Below are 26,381 nucleotides of genomic sequence, written 5' to 3' on the forward strand. Positions count from 1 at the left end.
ATAGTCTTCTACTGAAACTCCACAGCAGAAACTGGAAGAGGCGCAGAAACTAAGAGTTGAGTGTGACTGACTTGGTGTGAAGGACAGAGAACCCAGAATCCACTGCTCTTAGAATTAAGTTTTGAAACTTGGCAAACCCTTCCTGCTAAAGCTCATCTTTTACTATGGGGTAGTGGAACAATCACCACCCAGTGCCTGTGCACACCCGAAATGCGATCTCAGTAATGCCCAAGCTAAGGGTTTGGCAGCTGCTGTTTTCACTAATATTCAGTTGAACCATAGGGTTTCTGGTGACAGACAAGCATGTGCATGAAGGGATAGAGTCACATTTGCCAACATACTTGTCACCAAACAATAATACTGTTTCCAATAAATTGGTTTTTTAAATATTTATTTTTACCAAAAAGTTAGATGTACAGAGAGGAGGAGAGACAGAGAGGAAGATCTTCCATCTGTTGATTCACTTCCCAAGTGGTCAGAAAGGCCAGACCTTAGCTGATCTGAAGCTAGGAGCCAGGAGCCTCTTCCGGGTCTCCCACACGAGTGCAGGGTCCCAAGTCTTTGGGCCATCCTCGACTGCTTTCCCAGGCCACAAGCAGGGAGCTGGATGGGAAGCAGGGCTGCCGGGACATGAGCCAGTGCCCATATGGGATCCAGGTGCATGTAAGGTGAGGACTTTACTCACTAGGCTACCACACCAGGCTCTACAATATATTGTTTACTGATCATACAAAACTGAGACCATTAACTGGCTAATAAAAATAAAATCATAAAGGCATTTTTACACCTAAGGAGCAGGAAACTCATATAATAAAAACAATTCCTGCCAAACATTAGGTTGTGATGAATTATGACATATTACACGAGGAAATGGAACCACTGCTTGCGCCTCAGCACAGCTGTGAGTTGGCTGTTTTGGGAGCCAGAATCAGGAGTTTCTTTGATCTGTGACAAATTCATTTCTCAGCTTTGAATTTCACACCACAGAGCAATGTAAAATTGGATTCTTTTATTCTTTTGTAAAAAGATTTATCTATTTTTATTGGAAAGTCAGATATAGAGAAAGGAGGAGAGACAGAGAGGAAGGTTTTCCACCAGCTGATTTACTCCCTAAGTGGCCGCAATGGCCATAGCTGAGTTAATGCAAAGCCAGGATCCAGGAACCTCTTCCAGGTCTCCCACGTGGGTACAGGGTCCCAAGGTTTTGGGCCGTCCTTGACTGCTTTCCCAGGTCACAAGCAGGGAGCTGGATGATGGGAAGCGGGGCCAATGGGACATGAACCAGCACCCATATGGGATCCCAATGCACTAAAGGCAAGGACTTTAGCCACCAGGCTACCACACCAGGCCCTCTAAAATTAGATTCTAAATTCACATAAGCTTCATACATCTTCAGTATGAATGCAGATTTTTTTCTCACCCTTCCATCAATATTATCTGAAGACTAAAAGTCTTTGGCCTCCCCTTGGTCTGTGGGCTGAACTGTGTAATATCAGCTGCCTCTGTGGGAAGGTATTAGAATTTCAGCCCTGACACTGAACTCCATCCTGAAGGTATAGCCCCAGCTCCCAGATGACTAGCCGGTTCTTGAGTTGGTTACAACTGAACAAAACATCAGCTAATATTCTGTTTAATCAATAACACTTTTTGACTAACCAGGAGGGGAGGAAGGAAGAGGGATAGAAGTTATCCACATAAATGGAGACCCAGTGAACATATCTAGATTGACTTTTTAAAAGCCTTTAGGTTTTACAACAAAGATTTGCAAAATAATTGATTGCCCAGTAAATTAGATTATTGTTCACTAACATTACTCTCTCCTGCCTCCATGGTGGGGGTTTGGATACTCTTCATCTTGAAATGTTGTGTGACTGGGATTGCTTCCCTTTATCTCTGCTCCCAGAAGCGCCAGCTAACATCTGGCACACCTCACTAAGCTGGAATGTCAGATAAACAATAATATCATTTAATGCCAGCATGCCCAAAGCAATTTCAAACATGAGCATAACAAAAATTATTTGTTATTTATCTCAATTTTGAATTTAATTAGAGACCCTGCATTATATTTGTTAAATATAGCAACTGGAATTCAGAAGGAAGTCTCGAACCAACCTGTGATCAGAAGCCAAGTCCAGCCTTAATCAGCCAAATGAAACTGACCTGAAGACATGTGATCAACAAATAAACAATTGTCATTGTACATGATGAGTTTGTGGTTGCTTGAGTAATTCAACCATGGTAGCAATGAGAAACTAGCTTAATACTCCAATCAGTGTGTAGAGATGAGCACATGATTTTTACATTGAAAATAAAAATGGAGAAGTGACCCAATGCTTGTGCCAGGATTGATTTAAAAGTTTAAGAAATTTTCTGGAAGGCATAGGTTATTACATGACTAGATTTAGAAACAAAATTAAATTCTTAGAAATAATACAAGCAAACTTATTCATGCTAAATTCCAGGAGAATCCCATTTGAATTTGAACATGTATTTGTAAAAATGCAGACAGAATTCTGGGTCAGACATGCTTTGGTTGGAATTCAGACTTGTTCTCAGAACTGTGTGAGCAAATTAGTTAACCTCTATAAGCTTTCCTGTTTACAAAGTGGAGACAATACTATTTGCCTCATTTGGTTAGAATGATGATTAACCAAGTAAGACATTTTAAGTCCCTGGAATACATCAAACTCAATAAATGATCATTTAAAGTTCTTGTGTGGTAGGTAGAAAAATGGCAGCTGATATACAGTCTACCAACAAAACACTACCTTACGGGAAGCTATGATAAATATGTCTTGGAGGGAAAGCAGTAGGAACTTCCAGAAAAAGCCTCATGCTGACCCTGTGCAGAAATTGTGAGGTCTTCAAGATTATCTGTCATTGGGGTGTAACACTGTCCTGATTCTCTGTACTGTTGAAATGAAAGAAAGAATTTTACTACCTACAGAGTTCTCTTTCTGAACCTAGCAAGCATGAAGGTCAGTGTAGAGACCACTTACTGATGAATCAGGAGGCCTGGAGCTCAGACCTCACACTGTGACTTCCCTGTGTGACTGTGCCAAATTCTCACAGCCTCTGCAGCAGGTGAGGAGGGCATAGGCCTATATATGCTTGACAGACGCCTCCAGCACTCGCAGACATGATGACTCACCTACATAAAAGTACAAAGATGCAGCCTGCGGTGGCTCCTTGAAGACGATGCTCTAAGTAAAGGAACTGGGTTCAGATGAGGTGGTCATTCCAGGTGAATGAGGAGACCGCAATGGAGCAAGAAGGGCTGGGCCCTACACAGGGGGGAGTGACTTGGCAGGGCCCTGAATCTCATGTGGTCCCTCCTCCCCACAGACCTGCCTCTGAGTCATGGGAGGAGATATCGACACAGCATCCTTGTTGGTCTGCACAGGAGCCATGCTGTTAACCCGCTGCTGTCATGGCTACATGTGTCAATATGACAAGTCACTGTTTGGGCGATAATCATGAAAGTTTTTGAAGGCAAATTCAACATGCTTCCCTCAGGGCCCAGGAATGGAAGGATTAGACACCATTCTAATTTATAACTCACATTCTTTACCTTTTACTGGTTGAGAATATTTCAAGGCAAATTCACCAAAATTGAATTCAATGTCTAATTTGTAATACTGAAAAAGAGAAAATGAAGTAATATTTGTGGCATGTGTGTGTTCATAAACATGAGGTGCAGGATCACCAAAAAGTACCAAGCCTCAATTCTCCCTTAATTGACCAGGGATTATTAAGGAATGATTTTGTGCTCTGGAGGTCATCAGAGCCTGGCCAGGGTATATAAAGGGCCCAGAACAAGAGCAAGACATTCACAACCTACAACACCCAGCTCCTCTCCACAGCCCACCTCACAGACAACACCACACACCACCATGACCGGCTCCTGCTGCGGATCCTTCTCCTCCTACAGCTGCGGAGGAGGCTGCCTGCAGCCCTGTTGCTGCCGCGACCCCTGCTGCTGCCGCCCAGTGTCCTGCCAGACCACAGTGTGCCGCCCAGTCAGCTGTGTGCCCCGCTGCACACGCCCCATCTGTGAGCCCTGCCGCCGCCCCATCTGCTGTGACCCCTGTGGCCTGCAGCAGGGCTGCTGCCGCCCCATCAGCTGCTGCCCATCGTCCTGCACGGCCGTGGTGTGCAGGCCCTGCTGCTGGACCTCCACTGGCTGCCAGCTCCTCTCTGTGCAGGCCCCTTGCTGCAGGCCTCCCTGCTGCCAGCCTGCCCCCTGCCGCATGGTCTGCAGGACCTCCCCCTGCGACCCCTGCTGCTGCTGAGCCACTCACTGTCCTCACAGAGCATAGCTCTCTGGAGCCCAAGAACCTACTCTACATTTAACTCAATTTGAAAGAAAAAATAGATTTTTCCCTTACAATGTGACAGTTATTCTATAGCCTATCATCCGACACAGCCTAACTTAACCAGATGCCCAGCTCCACCCTCAGCTAAATTCCCAGGGGGCTGCACCAGTAGAAGTCATCAAGGATGGCGTGCTGGCCTGTAAAAGTCCCCGGCATGGGCTTTAAAAGGCACCCTGAACTCTGTTGGTTTTGACTGTTCAATGTCCGCCAATGTGTTGCTTATTGTTGTCAATAAACTGATTTTTCCTGGCACAGCACACTGCCCTGCTCCCTGACTCATTCGTTAGTGTCTACTTGTTAGTATATACAGATGAGCAGGAGTTTAGACTCTACACAAAGAAATAAAAGCTTGACAGAAGCATAACTTTATTCATGGGTATCCCATACATTCAGTCACTGGGAAACTGCTTATCAGTGGACCTTGACAATGTGCTTTTGCCCCATTAGCAACAAACAAGCTACATCTCTCTCTTGCACCCAAGGAACTCGTGGCCTGATGGTCTAGATAATGAAGAAACCACAGTATTAGTCAAGAAGGGTAGAGTCACTGGAGACACAAGTGCCAAGCAGTAAACTCACCAGCCTGGCACCTCTCATTTTCTTACCACTGGATTCAGAACTCCATTTTTCAAAGTGTGGTCCATGCACATCCTTAGTCCCAGATCCAACCACTGAACCAAAATATCTGGGAGTAGGGACCAAGATTGTAACATTATTTTGATGTTACCTCATGTGGTTGTCATGCATAGAATGTCAGGCTCTTCATCCCTGAAGATTTGGGTTTAAGCTCCATGAGCAATGACAAGCATGGTCCCGAAGTCTTCCAAAACAGAACAAACCACAACGAAGACACTCAAAGCTGGGGCGGGGAGGAGAGAAAGGCATAAATAGTAAGACTGAAATAGTACCAGGTAGACTGTGAGCAAAAGGATCAATTTGGAGGGGAAAACTTCTACCTTAAAGGACAAAAGGAAAAAAAAAACCTTGGGCTTGTTAGAATGAATCGAAATGACAATGATAATGTAAAAGAGCAAGGGACCAAAGAGAATGATTATGAGGAAATAGGCAATGGCAAGGAAGAAGGGTGAAGAGGCAGCTGTGGGGATGGAGATGATGAGGAAAGTGGGAGGAGGGAAGAGACACGTGCTGGAAAGCTTTGTATGGAAAGTGGAAGGTGAAGGAGAACAAGGCTCACCCTTGGACCGTGTGGGTAGGAAATCTATGCATCTTCAGCCCTCTGTCATCTGTCCTTCACGCCCCTCTGCAGATCCACGCCTCCTTATCCCCTAGTGGGTCTTGCTGCAAGCTTCATAGTTATTGCATATTTGCAATTCCAAATGTCCTTGCACATGCTCTTTTGTTTATCTAAGTTTTTCCTAACCCATCTCTTCCCTCCACTTCCAAGATCCAACACCATCTTCTTCAGTAGTCCCATTCTAACAATCTTGTTTCACCACAGACATATGCTCATTTGTGGGCATATATGTCCAGTGCCACTCACATCTTTCCATTCCTTGTCTTACATTTGATCAACACAGCAACAAACAGCCACAAAACACGTGGTGCCTATTATACAATGAGTAGGCAAGAATTCGGGAGAAGACTCCCCCCACCCCGCCAGATAGACCCTGGAAACAGATCTATGGATCCCTAATAAATACAGTAAAGAATTAAAAAGATTAAATGCTCTCACAATGAAAGGGATCTTTTAAAGCACATTCTGCAAGTCTGTAGTATTGAGTCCTAGATGGCAGGGTTTGCGAACATGAGTTTAGCATCAGGAGAGAAAAGGATCTGGGTACTCTACTTAGCTGAGAATTAGATGCTTTCTTTCACACTGAACAGTCCAAGGGAATTAATTAGTAAAGGTTGTAAGAAATCCAAAAAGAGGTCATCTGGGTTAGTCTTCTCATCTTTAAGCATAAAATACATTTATTTGCTTTTAAAAAATACATTTTTTTGAATTCAGAAATAAATTCCTACATAATTTCTCTCTTCCAACTAAAGTATTTTCTGTTTTCAATTGGTGATAAGCATTCCTCTGCTTTCCACATTTGTATGGATTTTAGGATAAGCCAGCAGACGAGGAACATCAGGCACTGAAGATTCTGCACATTTGCAGATTAGGAAACTGGTACTGGAAATATGCAAGTCATTTCCTCTGCACAAATGCGAGGTGATGGAGGGTGGATCTGAATCCTGTTTAACCTTAATCATCCTCTTTTGTGCTGTGCCCCTCAATATTCCCATCCCCATCTCTGACCGTTGGAGTTGAGGATATTTTTGAGGATGTCAGAAGGATTGCCTCAGGAAGTGCATATTCTGTCCTCAGACTTTTTAAAGCTTCCTAACATCCAGGGGTCCCCATCGTTTCCTAGCAAAACACAACTCATGAAACAAGACCAACGCATCGCTCATTATCACCAAAGTCTCAAAACATTCTGTTTGGATTTAAATACAAAAATGCCTAAGATTTATCATCACTGCAGTTAACAATACTTGTTAATACTGATGATTAAGCTCTGGAAGAATGTGTGGATATGAAATAATAAGGATAATAATAAGAATTTGTGACTAAGGTCATTACTGTGCTAAAGCTAAGGGGACCCTCTCCATCCTAGCTCACAAAGCAGCACTGTAACCACAGCATTTCGAGGACAGTGGAGTTGTAGTGAAACTACAGAGCACAAAGCTCGGATAGATCCAACTGTACCCAAAGGGCTATTCAAATAAGAGCTGGCATTAGGACTGGGTTGGGAAGCAGACTCTAGGTCTGGTTCTCTTTCATTGGAAGCCACACAGTTAAGACAAATGGGCAATACTGGACCTGAAACTGTAGTATCTGAACTTCTGCCTCTGGGTTAGATATTGAGACGGCTTTTCTGTGTCAAAATGATTTTGATTCTATGTAGGTACATTCCTTCTTATGGATTCATCTTCGAAGAGCAAAGTTCCTGACAGTCTAAGACTTTAGAAAGCAAGGTGTTCTAATCTATACTCTGTCCTTTCATTAACAGCAGTGAGCTTACAGGAATCTCCCATTCCTACAGTCTGGGGCTCTGTGTCTGTACTAAATCCATCTGCTTCTCGAGATAGGAAAGAATTGCACTGATTGAGATGAACTTTTCTTTAAACACTGCCTTGATTGTGTTCCATAAGTCTTGATATGTTGTATTTACGCCTTCATTTGTTTCAAGCAATTTTTTATTTCCCCTTTGATTGTTTATTTTGTAGCATATTATTCAATCTCCAGGTATTTGCATGTCTTTTGGAGGTATTTTGACTTATTGGTCTCCAGTTTCACTCCATGATGGTCTGAGAAGATGCATGGTATGATTTCAAGATTTTAAAATTTGCTGAGGCTTGTTCTGTGGCCTGTAACATTGTCAATCCTGGAGAAAGTTCCGTGTACTGATGAAAAAAGTTTATTGTCTATAAAATGAAAGGTTCCATAGATATCTGTTAAGTCAGTTTGCTCTAGTGTCTAGATGAGCTTTGTTCTTTGGATTTCTGGTTTTCTGAGTTTCTGTCTCATCAATCAGTCCATTGATGCTAATGGGGCCCATCAAAAGAGGAGTGGTTAAAGCAACGGTGATACATCTTCTCCATGGAATACTATGTAGCCATTAAAAAGAATGAGTTCTACCATTTGAAACCAATTGGTTGCAACTAGAGACAATTATGCTCAGTGAAATAAGTCAATCACAAAAGGACAAATATTACATGCCATTTCTGATATAAAGCAAACTTCATGCAAAATACAAGATCAATAGCTTTTTAAACTATTTTTGCTGCATCTCATTTTTTTACATTTTAAAAATTATTATTATCATTTTATGATACAGTTGCATAGGTCCTGGGATTTCCCTTACTCCTTACCCAAGTTTTCTCTTTCCCCACTGAGTTCCCCTATATATTACTACGGAATAGTTCTTCATAAACTGTCATATGTCCATTATTGTGGGCATGGACAATGGCAAAGAGTCCAGTATCCTATTGTCAAGATATAGTAACAGTATCATTGGGAGTCCATCTTTGTCTGGAAGTGGAGATGCATACTGCATTGTATCCTCACGGCTGGATGTGAAAGTCTCCACCACACAGTTACAATATGCCCCCTTTAATGAAAAGCCACAATACAAAATAAACAACAAAAAGAAAAACAGAAATTAAAAATGCCATGAAATTAAATAACATGCTATCGAATGACTAATGTGTTGCTGAAGAAATGAAAACGAAAATCAAGAACGTTCATGAAGAAAATGATGCTACTGTACAACCTATGAGTCAGTGATGAATTTAATGAGAAAGTATTTTGAAGAGATGAAACTAAATAAAACAAAATTAAAAACCATGAGGCAGAGTTTCTGCTGATCTTTGTTGGTGAAATATGTCTTCAATAGGCCACAAATAAATGTTTTTTTTTAAATCCAGTCTACTATTCTATGACGTTTTATTGATGAGTTTAAGCCATTTACATTCAGGCTTAATATGAATGGATGGCAATTTGGTCCTGTCATTTTAACAATGCGTTGCTCATTTTTTAGTCATCTGTTGTTATTTTACTGGGATGTTCTTCACATTTGCCTTTGGTTTTGGTGGGTACCATTCCTATTCTCTGTCAAGAGAACATCTTGAAGTGTCCTTTGTAGCGTAGGTTTAGAAAAGGCATATTCTTTTAACTTTTCTTTACTCTGGAAGAATTTTATTTCATTTCAAAGACATAGAAAAACTTTGCTGGGTACGTTATCCTGGGCTGACAATTTTTTGCTTTTAGAATCTGGAATATGTCACTCCATTCTCTTCTGGCCTTGGAGATTCCTATGAGAGGTCTCCTGTGAGTTTAATTGACATTTCTCTATATGTCACTTGATTTTACACATGCACATGCAAGAAGAGAGCTTGATTATCATGTGTCTTGGTGAAGCCTGCTTTTGGTCAACCCTGTTGCAAGCTTCGTGTCCCTCCTGCATGTTGTTTCCCAATTCTTTCTCTAAATTAGGGAAAATTTCCCTTATCATCTCATTGAATACATTTGTAAACCCAGCTTCTCTCTCTGCACCTTCCGGGACTCCCATAACTCTTATATTTGGCTCTTTAATAGTGTGTTTCAATTCTTGAATACTTTTTTTTCAGCTTGACCAGCTCTGCTTTCAGCTTTGTGTTTATTTCCTCCTGGTGACAGGAAATATTTTCCAATTCTGAGATTCTCTCTTCTGCCTCCTTCATTCTATTTTGAAAACTCTCCACTGTACTTTTAATTTGCTCCACTGTCTTCTTCATTTCTGATATATTAGCTTTCATTTGATTCATTTCCTGTGTGACATGCTCCTTAAATTTCTTGAGTTCCTGTGTTATGTGCTTCTTGTTGTTGATAAGAAGCTTTATAAGAAGTGTTTTGAATTTTGTATTTCCCCATTTTCTCGATGTCTTTCTTAGTTAAGTCTGACTTTGGCAAAGGTTTTTGCTCCTTTGCAGGGGAGTCTTCAGTAATAATCATTGTGCCTTTGTCTCCTCTTCTGCTCTTGGTCATTGTACTTCAGGTTATCAGATTCTTTTTCCTTGGGACAGGTTTCTAAGTTGTCATCCACAGGTCTACAATTCAATTTTATTTACTGTGATTGGTACACGGCTCTTTGCAGTCACCTGTGCCACACCCTCCAGCAAGTTCCAGTCTGGGTTCTTGTTAGACTTATAGTATGGTCTCTGTAGCCCCAGCTCCTGGCTCACCACTCTCCACCTCCTGTGATACCATGCTGAGGCTGCATCATTGTCTGTATAAACTTTCTCTCACTTCCGGTTGATGCAGCTCCCAGGAATAGGGAAACACCAGGAGTTCTCTTTGGCTAGGTTGTTGTTGGTGGCAATCTTGCAGGAACCTGTTGGCTATTAGGTCTGAGGACCATACAGACCTATTTTGACCCATATGATGCCAAAGTCGATATTGTTTTAGCTGTGGGACCAATGCAATGCATTGCGCTCAGTGACTTCACTCCCGGTTCAGTGCATGCACAGCTCACTGTTGCCCCTGCAGTCTTAAAGTTTTTCCACAATATACAAAATGGCACCTGGTGTGCCACTTGAGTTCTTGACCTGCTTACTATCAAATCTGAGGGCTTCTTGGACCTATTTTGGGTGGAATCTGTAGGATGCACATTGTTGCATTTCACTGATCTAGAAATGAGTTCACTCCCAGCACAGTGCATGCTTAGTACTGTCCCATAGTCTTTGCCTCCCTATACAAAACGGCACCTGATTTGGCTCTAGGAGGTGGACTAGCTGTGAATTCTACCCTGCTCCTGCACAGCTCATCTGGGCCCTGCCACTCTGTCTATGATCTTGGCCATATCAAGCTGACTTACAGGACAGAGAGTTCTTTGGGTTTACCTCCTGAGCTTTCACTGAATGCCCCTTCATACCTTGTTGCTGGTGGAATTTTGGCTGCCGGTGGAGTTCAGATTGCTGTTCGCTGAATGCCATTGAGATATCAGATCACTACAACACCACACCATTGTGTCCACTGCTTTCCTCTGTCTGACAGCCTCCAGGTGCCTCTCTGTTGCCATTCTGACCTCTCCTATTTCTTGGAATGTGTCCTCTCTGCTTGACACTGGGTAATGTTTCTCTGTTTAAATGTGTCCTTACCCTATTCAGCCATCTTGATTCTCCATTTCATGGATTTTGGTATTTTTGTTTCATTTCTTCAAAAAAGTTTTTTTTTTCTTATCAATTTCTTCACTGACTCATAGGTCATATACTAGCATCGTTTGCTCTAAGAAGGTTTTTGATTTTCTTATTCATTTCTTCAGTAGCACATTGTTCATTCAGTAGTATATTATTTAAATTCATGTTGTCATAATTTTTTTATTCCTTTTCCTGTTGCTGATTTTGTTTTATTGTGTTTAATTATTGGCATGTATAGTAACTGTAATAGAGACTATCATATTCAGATGTGAATATACAATGAAGTGTGCATATCTACTTCCAAATTGAAGACAAACTTCCAGTGAAATTGCTGAATGTATCTTGACAACAGAATGCTGGACTCTCTGCCCATTGTCCACACCTACAATATCAGGATATTGTAGCAGAATGATGGACTTAAAACTGTTTATGAAGGACTATACTATTGTAATAATATAGAGGAAGTCAATGGGGAAAGGTGACTTCAAGTGAGGAAAAGGGAAATCCCAGAGCCTATGGAAGTATATCATAAAAATAGTAAAATAACTAATTTTTAAAAAATAATTTTAAAAAGAGGGCTAGTAGCTACTGCCATATGTATACTATTCTGGGTGACTTTAAAATATTTATACCCAACAGAAGACTTGTGGTTCTGTAATAACTTTGTCCCTTTTTCACATGTGTGACTTGGGAAAATCATTTCACAAACAGGACTTTGCACTTTTTTCCCATGGCAGAATCAATACATATCTTCCTTTAAGACCCAGTGTGTTCTTTTGAGAAATGACTGATTCATCTCCACACTAGTTGGGAACCAGATCTGTGAGTCACAAACATCGCAGGTTCATGTCTCATCTGCCAATGGTGAGCAAGAGGAAAGTGACACCAGGTCCTTCAGACGTACAACTTGGCACATGATCTGGTCAGGAAGGATTGGCTAATGGATGAGCAATTTTCCCTGATGATACAAATCATCAAATATTCATGGGAAGAGAAGCACAGTTCAGTAATGTTGGAGTTGCCACCTCAGGAATTGAACTCAGAGATTTTGTTTCAATGGGTAACCACAGCTCCAGGAAATGACATTGTGCTCTGGAGGTCATCAGAGCCTGGCCAGGGTATATAAAGGGTCCAGACAAGAGCCAGACATTCACAACCTACAACACCCAGCTCCTCTCCACAGCCCACCTCACAGACAACACCACACACCACCATGACCGGCTCCTGCTGTGGATCCTTCTCCTCCTACAGCTGCGGAGGAGGCTGCCTGCAGCCCTGTTGCTGCCGCGACCCCTGCTGCTGCCGCCCAGTGTCCTGCCAGACCACAGTGTGCCGCCCAGTCAGCTGTGTGCCCCGCTGCACACGCCCCATCTGTGAGCCCTGCCGCCGCCCCATCTGCTGTGACCCCTGTGGCCTGCAGCAGGGCTGCTGCCGCCCCATCAGCTGCTGCCCATCGTCCTGCACGGCCGTGGTGTGCAGGCCCTGCTGCTGGACCTCCACTGGCTGCCAGCTCCTCTCCGTGCAGGCCCCTTGCTGCAGGCCTCCCTGCTGCCAGCCTGCCCCCTGCCGCATGGTCTGCAGGACCTCCCCCTGCGACCCCTGCTGCTGCTGAACCGAATACAAACATTGCCATGTGCTCAGACATCTCTGAACTCGTCCCACCCCTGCTAAATATGATGCCAGCTGCACCACCTCCCTGTTCAAGAATGAAAGCAACACTAACTACCTATTTTCCTACATAATGACACAGAATCCTAGCCCTCCACAAGAATCTTAAGAAAAAGTCCAGTTTTCATCATTGACTTGAAAAAAACGAGTAAATGAAGATCAAAGGTCCTATATGGAACTCTCTCACCGAGTTGGCATTGTCTACCCTTTTCTGGTTCTCAAATAGGATCTTTTTTTCTTCTTCTTTTTTTTTTTACTCCTCAGGACAAACTGTTTCTGCATGGTAAACAAAATTAAAATTTTATTTCTGAGGAAAAAAAATGTTTCTTTTTATTACTTCTTACTCTTCAAAAGCTATTTAACCTTAAATTACAAGGCACAGAATCAGAAGAAACCAGTTGCCATTCACCACCACACTGAGTTCCCTAGGTGTCACATCCACTTTCAGACATATGTGCTGCCAGAGCACTTGGTGTCCATAGCAGCTGGAAGTGGTTTGGGCGCTGGACTTTTCTCTGGCTGTGCAGTTTTTAACACCTTTAGGACTGTATTTTGAGCTGCCAAGTAGAAACAATCCAGATAAAGATCTCTGAATTTAATAGCTACTTCAGTAACTTGGGTCATTTCAGGCAGTGCCCCTCATATTTCAAACTATACGGCTTGTAATGAATGGCACTGAGGAATGGTGAGACTTTAGCAGATTTCTCTGATCATGAACTTGATTCATGAAAAATCTACATATGTGGAAAGGGGGAGAAACCTGAGTTATAGCCCCAAGTGTCTGAATGTAGAAATAGGTGGAATAACATCCAGGAATCTAATACTGAAACACCTACTCTGAGTATCTCTATCCCATCCTTGTACGGCTCTCACCAGCACCACTGAATGGATCTGTTTTCTGTTACTATAATGAAAGACCTAAAGGGAGAAATTTATAAAGAAGAGGTTTATTGAGCTCACCACTCTGAACAGCACCCACCTCCTTGACAAAATCATGACATGGCAGGTGTCATCATAGCAGATGTACACACAAAGGGATGGTGCTCACAGAGTGAGTTGGGAATTGAAAGACACAAACTGGGGACTGGCTGGGGTGACATAAGGCTAGGTAATGGTACCTACCAGCATTCATCTGGCTCAGGTCTGGGGTGAGCCAGGCTAGGCCAGTTCATACCACCCACTGGCAAATCCAAGCACCAGAATGGAGTGTGGGTCAGGCTGGGTCAGGCTGCAACATAAGCCAGTTCACATGAGGGCTGGGATTGGGGCTGGGATTGGGGGCCCCCTCCAGCATGAGCTGAAATTGGAGGTGCGCTGGGCCTGGCCAGGCTACAGCAACCACAGGACATGCCAGACTGGGTCTCAGCACCGAACAAGCATACATGAAACCCTGGGGGAAGGGGCAAACCCAGTAGGGCAGCTGCATGGGGCTCCTCTGCTGGACCACCACTCCCACTGGTGAGTGTGACAGCCAGTTGGGGGCAGATCAGGTCAGGCAGAGTTATAGCACCTATTGACCTCATGTGAGTTGGATCAGGGGAAAGTGAGCCTGGGTTGACTGTTCCTACTGGTACATGCATGAGCCAGAGTCGGTGTGGGTTAGTTGAGCTTTGCCGCAGCACCAGCTGGCAGATGCTGACACTGGGAGCTAATTCTGTCAAGTTAAATTGCAGCACCACTTGGAGAGTGCAGGATCCAAGAGTGGGAATGGGCCCAGTAGGGAAACAGTGGGCACCTCCCTCTTGGGTTGCCACTCTGACTGGTAACCATGAGAACCAGGACTTGGACAGACATGACTAGACAGAGTGGTACCCACCAGCACGTGTGTATAGTGGGGCTGGTTAGTGGGGCTGGTTGGATCAAACTTAGTTTCAATGCCCATTGACATGTATGAGAGCTGAATGGGATATCGGATAGACGGGACCAGGCTGCTGTACATACTGGCAAGCATGGAAACCAGGGCAGTGGGCAGGCCTAGTGGGGGGTTATTACAGGTTGTTCTGACTAGGCTGCAGCTCCCACTAATTTGTGTGAGGGATTGGGCAGGATTGGGCTGGGTTCCAACACCCATTGATTTGCGTAGAAGACAGGGCTGGAGACAGAACTGACCCAAGAAATGCAACTACCATTGTTTGCAACGGACTGTGTCAGACCCTGTAATGGCAAGCACAGACAAGAATCAGGTCTGGGAGCACCTCAGATGAAGTTTCTGTGAGGATTCCCCCAACTGAATTGCTGAACTCAGAACTGCAACCAAGAAGAGAATTGCAGGTTCCACGGTTTAACTGTGGAGTGCATGTGTCAGAGCTGGGCCTCCTCAATGGCTCAGAAGGAGCAGAGGACAGCATATCCAGGTGCACATGGAGGATATGGCAGTGCGTTGGAGCCTGCAGAGGACACCTGGTACCATTACAGAGGATGGAGGACAGAACAAATTGATCAACTACTGCAGCAAAGAACTGGCAGTGAATATCTGGGCAAATGGAGACTCTAAGGTGGACTACGTCAGCCAGTGGATTCTGGAGAGATATCATTGTGCTTGAAGTGGCAAGATTAGCAGCAATTCAGAACTGTTGAACTATCGAAACCCCCTGAGCGGGACCCTCGGAGCTTGCCCCACATGAGGGACCCTGAGATGGTGTCAGGTGCCTGTCCTCCATTCCAGGATATGGTGGGGTTTGGGAGGCTGGGTGTGGCTTCTCCCATTATCACTCCCCCTTCCTCCAGATGCAGGAAGGAAAAAAAAGAGAATACGGAAATAATGGTCTCACCCACTTTCCTGTAGCCCTTAACCCTTTGCACCCTAATCAACTATGTAAAAAATCATTAAAAATAAAAATAATTACCTAAAAAACAAATAAATATTTGTGGGTGGGTATTTGGCTTCCATCATGATACCTGCATCCCACATTGGAGTGCCTGCCTCTGGCTCTTGAGCCTGGTTTCCTGTGGAGGAAGACCCTGGGAGACTATGATGGTTCAAGACCCAGACTGAATTCCTAATTCGGGCTAAAGTCTAGCAAAGCTTAGCCCCTATTGCTGCAGGCATTTGGGAGTGAACCAAGAGATGGGAGTGCGCTTACACACTCTCTGTCTTTTAAAAGAAACATGCATACAAATATCTTTTTCCTAAGATATTATTTAGAGATGCTAGAATGTGGTTTTTATTGTTCAACCTTTTTAAAATATATAATTTGTTTCCTCCTAAAAGTTGCCATTATTGTGAGGCCTTGGAGCCAGTCACAGCAGCTGAAGGATTGCAGGTAAACCCAGAAGAGACTGTGCATGTGCTGAAATTACTAAGGAGGCTTAACCTTGAGCCTTGAACCACATATCCAGAACAGCCTTTTGTGTAAAGAGAAAGGTCGGCACGAAACAAATCAAGAGGCAAAGACTCCATAATTACTGAGTCATGTAATTTTCCTGTAAGTCCCAAATATTTGAAATCAGTTGTTTCTATAGGTGAAAATGAACTTGGGCACAGTACCCAGAGAGATGCTGGGGACCCAGCATACACACTAGGAAGGGTCTGAGAGTCCCATTTAGCTGGAATCCCTAGGAAGAACCTACCTTTGCAGCTAGGTTGTTTGACTCAGGTTGCTTGACTTCCTTAGCATTTCAGCGGCTTTGACCACAATGCCCATGATGCTCCAATATGCCCAAGAGTGCTAATATTTCTTAAGATTACATTTCAGAAATGTTCTGAAAGCTCCGTGAATATTAGGACTTCCAATTCTGAAGATGTCGGTAAGATACAGAAATGACTCAATCAATCATGCTGCAAATACAATTATTTTTAACGTGAATGTATCATTAAAATTTCTATATATATAAAAAGTGTTTGTTTGCTGGTTTGAAAGTCCGAGTTCTAAATAGAGAGGGTAAGGTTGCTGGTTTGAAAGTCCGAGTTCTAAATAGAGAGGGTAAGGGAGAGATAGAGGCAGATTAATAGATCTTCCATCCTCTAGTTTACTCTCTGAATGGCTACAATGGCCAGGACTTGGCCAGGCTGAAATCAGGAATAAGGAGCTTCATTCAGGTCTCCCATGTAGCTGTTAGGGGTCCAATCGCTTCTACTGCTTTCCCAGGCCATTAGAATGGATCTGGACTGGAACTGGAGAAGTTGGGACACCAACCAGCGCCCATATGGGATGCTGACACTGCTGGCAGTGACTTTATCCATTATGATACGACACCAGACCTTTACAGGTACTTAATGGCTGTAAATGTGATGCCCACAATCCGTTCTGAGTGTAAATACTGTTCTCACAGATGTTTTTGGGAAAACGACTGGCTCGACATTGAATAGGTATACAACCTATAAGCTCCTTCCCCAATTCCTTATATGTAAAATGAAGAATATAATAACATCTGCCATATAGGACTCTCACAAAGAATAAATTAATACATCTGTTTTATTTAGAATAATGTTTGCAGCATATTTAAAAGTTAATAATGGTGGTTACCATGCAGATTAAGAATGATGAAATTCATCTTGGTTTGGGAAAATAAAACCAAGGAAATCAGTGAACATGTATCTAAGATAAAAACCATGAGTTTTTATCTTAGACATTTTATCTTAGATAAAATGATGTAGGCCAACTAAGACACATTTCTACAGTTCCAACAAGTGTCTGGGAGGGGTGGGCATTTGGTCTGGTAATTGAGATGCCCCTTGGTATGACTGCATTCCTATCATAGTGCCAGGGTTCGAGTCTTACTTCCATGTCTGATTCCAGCTTCCTGTTAAGGTGCATCCTTGGAGGCAGCAGGCAGTGGTTCAGGCACATGGGTTCCTGCCATCTATGCAGGAGCTGTGTATTCACTTGTTGCCTTCTGGTTTTGACCTTGCCCAGCCTCAACCATAGTGGGCATTTCGGGAGTAAACCAGCAGATGGAGGGTATCTTTCTTTCTCGCAATAACTAACTAGCAAAACATGGACTGGAGACAAACCACGACTTTTACAATATCCCTATTGTATTAGTCCCCCTTTTGTTTTGCTTACCAGTGGGAAAACGCACTCACAGCTTGGGAAACTCAACTCCACTGTTAGTAAGTGGCCCTAAGAGCATGACAGCTACTTCATGCTACAAAACGTCACCCAGCCGAAGCATCATTGAATTGTAAAGGTAATTGGAGACTTTGAAGTTAGGCTTATTAACTTCATACTTGAGCCATAAATAGCAAAATGTAATGGAGCACCATTAAATATGGGAAACAAATATTCTTTCAGGAGTACCTGAGCACGGAAAAAATGTCCAGAAAAACCTAACATTCCAGTGTCATTCAAGAGGAACAAACAAAAACAAGGAAGGTCATCAGGGCCTGGTCAGGTATATAAAGGGTCCAGAACAAGAGCCAGACATTCACAACCTACAACACCCAGCTCCTCTCCTCAGCCCACCTCACAGACAACACCACACACCACCATGACCGGCTCCTGCTGCGGATCCTTCTCCTCCTACAGCTGCGGAGGAGGCTGCCTGCAGCCCTGTTGCTGCCGCGACCCCTGCTGCTGCCGCCCAGTGTCCTGCCAGACCACAGTGTGCCGCCCAGTCAGCTGTGTGCCCCGCTGCACACGCCCCATCTGTGAGCCCTGCCGCCGCCCCATCTGCTGTGACCCCTGTGGCCTGCAGCAGGGCTGCTGCCGCCCCATCAGCTGCTGCCCATCGTCCTGCACGGCCGTGGTGTGCAGGCCCTGCTGCTGGACCTCCACTGGCTGCCAGCTCCTCTCTGTGCAGGCCCCTTGCTGCAGGCCTCCCTGCTGCCAGCCTGCTCCCTGCCGCATGGTCTGCAGGACCTCCCCCTGCGACCCCTGCTGCTGCTAAGCCACCTATTATCAAGGGGATCTCCCTGAAAATGGCCAGATCCATCCTGACGTCCTTGCCAGCTTTGTCGCAGGACAGCGTCCATTTTCTTGAGAAACTCATTCCATATGGCATACCATCAGTTGTCTAATAAACTCAAACTGTCAGCATGAAATCACTGTCTCTGTGATACTTCCTTTTGCTAGATTGCCTCTTTGTCCTGGGATTTTACAAGGCAAATGCAGAATAGTTCTGTTCTAGTGGTTTCTGAAATAACCAGAGTTGAGTGGTGTTCTTTTAAACACCATGGATGGCATTCACAGGGCATAGCAGCTGAGTTAAGAGGGCAGGTCGTGGTTCTATCTTCAGCAGGTATGCTGAGTCACTTGTTTGCAGACTCCCAGGCCCTAGGCAAACTCCTGCAGCAACAGACATGTTAGGTCACTGGCTCTGGCTTACCGCCCCACTCCCAGTCTCATGTTTTGCTTACTGATCTGACACCAGTTGGCACAACCAGAGAGCAATGGAGATTAGAAAGGGAAGGAATCATAAACATATTGCCAATCATCTCTGGGTTTTGTTTGTTTGTTTGTTTGTTTTAAGATTTGAAAGGTTGACTGAGAGGGAAAGGGAGATAGAGATCTTCCTTCCACTGGTTCACTCCCCAAAAAGTCCACAGTATCTAGGAACGGACCAGGTAAAACCATGAGCCCAGAATTCCAACTGGTCTCCATGAGGAAAACAGGAGCCCAATCACTTAGACTCCTTCTGTTGCCTTTCCAGGCACATCAGTAGGAAGCTGGTTTTGAAATGGGGCCACCAGGACTTGAGCTGGCACTGAAAGATGCTGGTCCACCTCTGTTTTTGAAGTTGAAGAAAAGTATTGAAAGACTAAGTCTTTTATTGTAAAGAGCATTTTCCATGAAATATTGAAAGCCTCTTGTGTGTGTGGATTTCACATTCTGTAAATCAATTTATCCTTTAATCTTAATTCCCATGCAGTGTCTGAAGCAATTTGCATTGCCTATATGCTCATCAACACCTTTTTTCCATTAGGAGATGTCACAGCTCAATGGCAGGACTCTTTCTATCTTCCTTCCAGACATTTTTATTTTACTTTATACTGTAATTCCATGTTATTGCTGAATATTCCTATTTGATAGATATTCAGTAAGGACATTATAGAGAACTAGCCATTTCTCTCTCAAAGGTGTTGATCGTTCTTCTAAATTTTAACAGAGTTTATAACATGCTGATACAACTTGACATTTCAAATAGATTGATTTGTTTAAACAAACACAAGGCACTGAGTGTTGGGAATTGTTCTCAGTGCTTGATTCATAGTAGCTCATCTAACCTTCTCAACAACTCTGACATGTACTATTATTACTACAGGCAAGGATCCACAACCAGGAAGTGGTAGGGCTTTGAACACACATTGTCTGGTTTTAGGTCAAGTGACACCAGAAGGTAGCACAGGATGTGCTTCCAGTGTCAAAATGTACAGCTGTGCTCTCCAAGACCTGCCTGTTTGAATAAACACTAAAGGAGGTGCCTGGATGATCCATAGACTCTCTCTTGTGTATCTCTATACAAAGGACAGAAAAAACCTCTGGGACAACTTCGGACTTGGGTCAGAAGTATTTTCAGTAGAGAAATTAGTCTTGCTCAGTACATGCATTCGGAAGAGGTCCCAATGCACAAACTCGACGACTCCATTGTTACATAAGAATTGTCATAAGATAAGGCGCCCTGAACACAGCAGAATAAATAATTTTTTTTCATCCAGGCTCTGGATATGCCTCGAGAATGTTCCATGGCCATGAATGACGAAGGAATGTAAAATATGAGAACCAAAGATCTTGAACTGTGAGACCAAGCTTTATTGCTTCCTCCTGATTCTCTGTGCTGAATCAATTAACATTCCTTTCAGAGTTTTGAAATTCTAGCCTTAGATCCTGGGGCCACAGGCTTTCTCTTGATTGATAAGGATGATCCTAAAGTTACCTGACTCCTGTCTTGTGAATAATAGGAGAGGTGAAAGTGGAAAACAGTGAGATGTGTTCCCTAGTGCAGCTTCTAAACCAACACTGGCGATATTTCCAGAAGAAATATGCCCAACACCTGTAGCAGGTACCACTGCAGAACAGCCAGTGTGCTTCCTTTCAACAGAACCCTGCCTGTGTTTGCAATGGTAGCCGAAAGATCCTCCATCTTGTCACTTGACAGTCACAGCATTCATATCACAGTGCAGCAAGAAAAAAATAAGTTCCATAAAATGACTATTTATTGCAAGTACAAGTCAGGCAAAGTGTTGTAAATGTCATTTTTCACAGACACAAAGGCAGCATTGTGAGGCCAGAGGGACTAGAGCTATACACAACTTCAGCTGGAGAAGAAAAGGTAGCTGCATAGCAGCCTTGGATTTTTCATCCCAGTAGTTGCCAGATTTTAAAAAAAATCAACAATTGTTGTTCCGTAGAAGTATCTGAGCTGCTGTTCTAGTCAGCGTATAATAAGCAAGCGTATTCCCATGAAATCCATATGGAAGGACACATTTAAAATCTGTCTGATTCATAAGTTAGCCAAAGATTTAGTCAGGGCTCAACATACTCTTCTATGCTTAATTTAGTTTTCAAGTTGAGGTTCCTTTTGGATTGTTCTGTCCAGGTTTACCTGGATGCTACCTACTCTAACAATGAGAACTAGTGCCATTCAACTAGCTATGAATTCTTCAGTTTTCATGAAGAACAATGTAACTCCATCCATATCAACAAATGCAGCAGAGCTTAATGAGATCATGTGCACCCATTAGTCACATGCAATCATTAGTCAAAACCAAATTCTACTTAATTGACCAAAAGATAAACAAGGAAGGTCGTCAGGGCCTGGTCAGGTATATAAAGGGTCCAGAACAAGAGCCAGACATTCACAACCTACAACACCCAGCTCCTCTCCACAGCCCACCTCACAGACAACACCACACACCACCATGACCGGCTCCTGCTGTGGATCCTTCTCCTCCTACAGCTGCGGAGGAGGCTGCCTGCAGCCCTGTTGCTGCCGCGACCCCTGCTGCTGCCGCCCAGTGTCCTGCCAGACCACAGTGTGCCGCCCAGTCAGCTGTGTGCCCCGCTGCACACGCCCCATCTGTGAGCCCTGCCGCCGCCCCATCTGCTGTGACCCCTGTGGCCTGCAGCAGGGCTGCTGCCGCCCCATCAGCTGCTGCCCATCGTCCTGCACGGCCGTGGTGTGCAGGCCCTGCTGCTGGACCTCCACTGGCTGCCAGCTCCTCTCCGTGCAGGCCCCTTGCTGCAGGCCTCCCTGCTGCCAGCCTGCCCCCTGCCGCATGGTCTGCAGGACCTCCCCCTGCGACCCCTGCTGCTGCTGAACTGGATGCCTCACTGCTTGGAACAAGCCATCAGTTTTCTGAAAAGGTCATACTCCCATTTCTCTACCTAATAAACCTCCTGCCCTGAGCCCTGAAGACCCCAGATCCACCAGTGTGCGAGTAGAAATCCAGTTTCAACTGAATAGTAGCTTACGCTGCTCTCAAGTCTTTGTAACAGAAGTTACAGTTCTTACATCCACTTAGATCTGATGCCTTGTAATTTATTTTTTTCTAATAAACTTTGACCTTGCACATACAGCTTTGGATTTATTATTCTACTTTTGTATATTTTTATTAAACACAACTACAATGTACTGATTTCTTGCTACTTGCAAATCAGATTGCCTGTCACATAACAAAAATTTAAACTAAATAAAAAATGTTCCCCTATTCAAGATAGAGTTAGAAGTCGAATTCACCAAAAAGAAGTAGAATAGGAAAAATATAAAATAGAACATGTTATATAGCCAAACTGGGAAGAACAATAAATTTTAAAAGAAGTTGGGTTTGGGTGCCTACAACACAGACAAGGCAGCATTCTTAGAGATGGAAATGCTACCAGCCGAAGTATGGAGGGTGAAACACGTAGAGTGATAGCAGAACAACAATAGGGGAAATAGTATGTGCTTCAGCTGCTCACCAAAGAAGTATGCTCTTAATGCAATAAGCGTTAAGAAGCACTTGAACGTCTGGGGGCAGGGAATTGCATGATCAAAGTTTGACATTGGGTGGTTCCTACAGCAGTTGCTTATAAAGAAAGCAGACTAAAGGCTGCAGGAGAAACATCTCTATGAAAAACTCACCGGGAGGCAATGAGCCTGATCCAAGTGACGTACAATGAAAGCTGAAGTTGATCACCATGGAACAAAGCACACATGTTGACTATGGTAGATACAGAAACTCAGAAAGTGTACAGCTAAGTTGAATGTGGGAGTTAAGAAACAATTATGAAGTAAATAGAACTTATTTCGCTTCTGGAGGAAACTTTTGTAGTCCAAATATATTTTGAAGAATTTTAATATGCTAATGAAAAGGCACTGTATATTGAAAAATCAGCATTACACAGTATATTCTTCATACTGCCTAACATTTCTATTCTTGAGCTCCAATACACACAGCACACACAAAAAACCTCCGTGTGTATTGAGTTTAATTGCTATCTTATGATTTGATCATTGCCCGCACCTCTGCATAACAGTGGTGTGTCTGTATTACTCTACTCTTCTTCGTTTGGAGGAGCATTGAGCCTGTGATTGTAAACTGAAAGCATATTATCACAAAAGATTCTTTAAAAACAGAAAGAAGGGAAGTGGGAAGGAAGAGCAAAGTATGGCATTCTTTGGATCATGTCTATGAAACTCATGATAAATGTTCTCTACATATCAGCAAATATAAATATATAATAAAAACAAAATATCTTCTTGAATTTTATTTTTATTGACAAGTCAGATATACAGAGAGGAAGAGAGACAGAGGGGAAGATCTTCCATCTGTGGATTCACTCCCCAAGAGGCTGCCATGGCCGGAATTGAGCCAATCTGAAGCCAGGGGCCAGGAGCCTCCTATGGGTCTCCCACACGGGTGCAGAGTCCCAAGGCTTTGGGCTGTCCTCAACTGCTTTCCCAGGGCCACAAGCAGGGACCTGGATGGAAAGCAAGGTAGCTGGAACACGAAGTAGCGCCCATAAAGGACCCTGTTGTGCGTAAGGCAGGACTTAACCAGTAGGCCACTGTGCCAGGCCCCAAACAAAATACTTTGAAAAGCAAGGACACACAGTTTCAGTAATGCTAATTGCTTCTAGAAGGCACATTGGCATAAAATAAAATAAAAAAACAAGTCTAAAAATAAGGAATATGTGCTTTATGCCTGTTCTTCTATCTAGGTACCGTGTGAACATAACAAATCACTTTACCTCACCAAAAACCTTTTCACGATGGAGTCCTTTGCAAACTCCGAGGCGTTTCTGACATTAGCCAATTCTGAGGAATATTTAAAGTTATCCATACAACAGAAGTTTTCCAGTTTCTAATTTTGAGGCCACATGATTCTGTTTTCAACACTTCCTTGATTAATCCTTGTATTGGTACAACATCAATTTGTACATGAGAACAAAACCTAAGATAAATATATTGGACCTTGCTTTATGTGGAACACCTTAGCACTCTATGAGCGATAAACACATGGCAAGAAGGATGATGTCTGTTTCCACACTTACAAAGTCAAACAGTTGAACAAGACAATGAACTACTTTTTTGATCTTAAGTATTCAATGATTACCTAAGACTATTTTTCAGCTTCACACATACAGCCATGATTCCCATGTGGCATAAAATCTTGATGGAAACTGTTATAAATCACATTTATATAGAAGTCTATCACTGTAAAAATTCATAGCCCTACCTCTGCAAAAAGCTAGCTTTTTCTGATTGGAAGGAATAAATAAACCTACCACAAGGAGCAAAGATACATGTGCTAGACTACAGGGTTTTCATCTGCTCATCATTCCCTAAACTTAGGGGGAGGAGAGGCACCAGGATGTGTTTCAACTTTTAGTTTCTGAAATTTATCTTCACCTCTCTGCAGCCATTCTTTTCTATTCTTGGATTCTTGAAAACTCTTGTCACACACCTACATAACTCCCCTAGGATGGAAATTCATTTGCAGTGGAAAACCAAGACCTTTCCTAGATCTTGGTATCAATAGAAGCCCTACACTGATACAAATATCTCCTAAATTAGTCTGCCAGCTGCTTGGCACCTGGATTTAATAAAATGTTTCATGCTTCAATGGTGAAGTCTTCCTTTTCTTGGATTCTCTTCAATTGTCTTGCTCTTTATTCAAACATCTTTTCTTAGGATATATGGTGTAGAAGCAGAAAATAATATATGCAGAAAAAGAATTACTACCTTCAAGAAACAGTGTCCAGATAATTCAAGATGGCAGTGATTTTATTTTCATATAGAAATGGAAATTTCACTTAAAGGTGTTTTTTAATATTTTTCACAATTATTGCATTGTACACTTAGTTCCTAATTTAAATTTCTTGGAATGACAAGGCTTCTGCTCTATGTATTTTACTAGATGATAAACATTTTCTCTCAAGTACAAATGTCTAAACTTGAAGAGAAATCACAGAAATTGGAGAAACTTGATTCCTGGGTGGTCTATGAATTTTTATCTGGTTAGTTATAAAGACTACATTCTTATCAACTTTACAAAACCCACAATCTTCTGTGTTGGAGGTTAAGTTGCATCATTCAGGTGAGAGTCTTCTTGTCAGATGATGTAATCACCAACCCAAGCTGAAGATGAGGCTTGGGTGGAAATGAGGGCACTGTTTGGAAACAAAACATTAGCATTTCTGTCAAGAACAAGCACATCTGGTGAGTGCAGCTGAGCAATAAGGAAAAACCAATTTGAAGATACATTTAAGGTAACTCCGCATGCTAACAATCTGAGGGCCCCAGAAATGCTACTTTAGAGAGTAATAAAATAAAAATGCTGCTCCTCACAAGCAGAGGAGCTGGCCTAGGCTTATAAAAGGCCCAAGGTAGGACAAGCAGCCACAACTCAGAAACTGCTCAAAGCAACCCAAGCCTCAACCCAGCTCAACTCCTGACACCATGGCCTGCCTTGCCACCAGCTTCTGCGGATTCCCCAGCTGCTCCACCGGTGGGACCTGTGGCTCCTGCTGCGGCCAGCCCAGCTGCCCCCAGACCAGCTGCTGCCAACCAACCTGCCCCCAGCCCAGCTGCTGCCAGCCCAGCTGCTGCCAACCAACCTGCCCCCAGACCAGCTGCTGCCAGCCAATCTGTCCCCAGGTCAGCTGCTGTGGAACCAGCTGTGGCCAGGAAGGTGGCTCTGGAGCTGTGCTCTGCCGCACCCGCTGGTGTCGCCCTGACTGCCGCGTGGAGGGCACCTGTGTGCCTCCCTGCTGTGTGGTGAGCTGCACTCCTCCAACCTGCTGCCAGCTGCACCATGCCCAGGCCTCTTGCTGCCGCCCCTCCTACTGTGGCCAGTCCTGCTGCCGCCCAGCCTGCTGCTGCCACTGCTGCCAGCCTTCCTGCTCTGAGCCCACCTGTTGAGAACCTCTTCCTGAGAAAAATGTACCTCAAACCTAAACTAACGTGGAGTTTCAACAACCTTCTGAACTCCAGCACACCTATAACTCAGTTTGAAAACTTTTGTCACGCGCCTACATAACTCCCCTAGAATGGAAATTCATTTGCAGTGGAAAACCAAGACCTTTCCTAGATCTTGGTATCAACAGAAGCCCTACAATGATATAAATATCACCTAAATTAGTCTGCCAGCTGCTTGGCACTTGGATTTAATAAAATGTTTCATGCTTCAATGGTGAAGTTATTATTAGATCTTTTGTTTTTTCTTTGTTATTTACAAATGTTATTGGGACACTGAAAGTTTTCAAACTGACACTGTGGAGTATCTTTAGT

The 26,381-nt window shown here is 43.5% G+C and overlaps 5 protein-coding genes across 5 annotated transcripts; all 5 read left to right on the plus strand.

Annotated features, from left to right (window-relative positions):
• The first annotated feature begins 3,893 nt into the window (after positions 1 to 3,893).
• Positions 3,894 to 4,292, plus strand: LOC105942551 (keratin-associated protein 2-1-like). The gene has a single exon (XM_012930921.2). It carries the CDS (start codon positions 3,894 to 3,896, stop codon positions 4,290 to 4,292), a length of 399 nt encoding a protein of 132 aa, XP_012786375.2.
• Positions 4,293 to 12,273: 7,981 nt separating this feature from the next.
• On the plus strand, positions 12,274 to 12,672 carry LOC101534519 (keratin-associated protein 2-1-like). The gene has a single exon (XM_004599138.2). It carries the CDS (start codon positions 12,274 to 12,276, stop codon positions 12,670 to 12,672), a length of 399 nt encoding a protein of 132 aa, XP_004599195.2.
• Positions 12,673 to 18,158: 5,486 nt separating this feature from the next.
• On the plus strand, positions 18,159 to 18,557 carry LOC101534276 (keratin-associated protein 2-1-like). Its single transcript, XM_004599137.2, has one exon. It carries the CDS (start codon positions 18,159 to 18,161, stop codon positions 18,555 to 18,557), a length of 399 nt encoding a protein of 132 aa, XP_004599194.1.
• Positions 18,558 to 21,528: 2,971 nt separating this feature from the next.
• On the plus strand, positions 21,529 to 21,927 carry LOC101534033 (keratin-associated protein 2-1-like). The gene has a single exon (XM_004599136.2). It carries the CDS (start codon positions 21,529 to 21,531, stop codon positions 21,925 to 21,927), a length of 399 nt encoding a protein of 132 aa, XP_004599193.1.
• Positions 21,928 to 25,550: 3,623 nt separating this feature from the next.
• Positions 25,551 to 26,012, plus strand: LOC101533790 (keratin-associated protein 9-3-like). Its single transcript, XM_004599135.4, has one exon. The coding sequence runs from the start codon at positions 25,551 to 25,553 to the stop codon at positions 26,010 to 26,012; it is 462 nt and encodes a 153-aa protein (XP_004599192.4).
• Positions 26,013 to 26,381: the final 369 nt, after the last annotated feature.

The sequence above is a fragment of the Ochotona princeps genome, chromosome 17, assembly GCF_030435755.1.
Source record: "Ochotona princeps isolate mOchPri1 chromosome 17, mOchPri1.hap1, whole genome shotgun sequence".
Classification (NCBI taxonomy): Eukaryota; Metazoa; Chordata; class Mammalia; order Lagomorpha; family Ochotonidae; genus Ochotona; species Ochotona princeps.

Coding starts and splice junctions, on each gene's coding strand:
- LOC105942551 (XM_012930921.2), top strand. CDS start 3,894: ATGACCGGCTCCTGCTGCGGATCCTTCTCCTCCTACAGCTGCGGAGGA.
- LOC101534519 (XM_004599138.2), top strand. CDS start 12,274: ATGACCGGCTCCTGCTGTGGATCCTTCTCCTCCTACAGCTGCGGAGGA.
- LOC101534276 (XM_004599137.2), top strand. CDS start 18,159: ATGACCGGCTCCTGCTGCGGATCCTTCTCCTCCTACAGCTGCGGAGGA.
- LOC101534033 (XM_004599136.2), top strand. CDS start 21,529: ATGACCGGCTCCTGCTGTGGATCCTTCTCCTCCTACAGCTGCGGAGGA.
- LOC101533790 (XM_004599135.4), top strand. CDS start 25,551: ATGGCCTGCCTTGCCACCAGCTTCTGCGGATTCCCCAGCTGCTCCACC.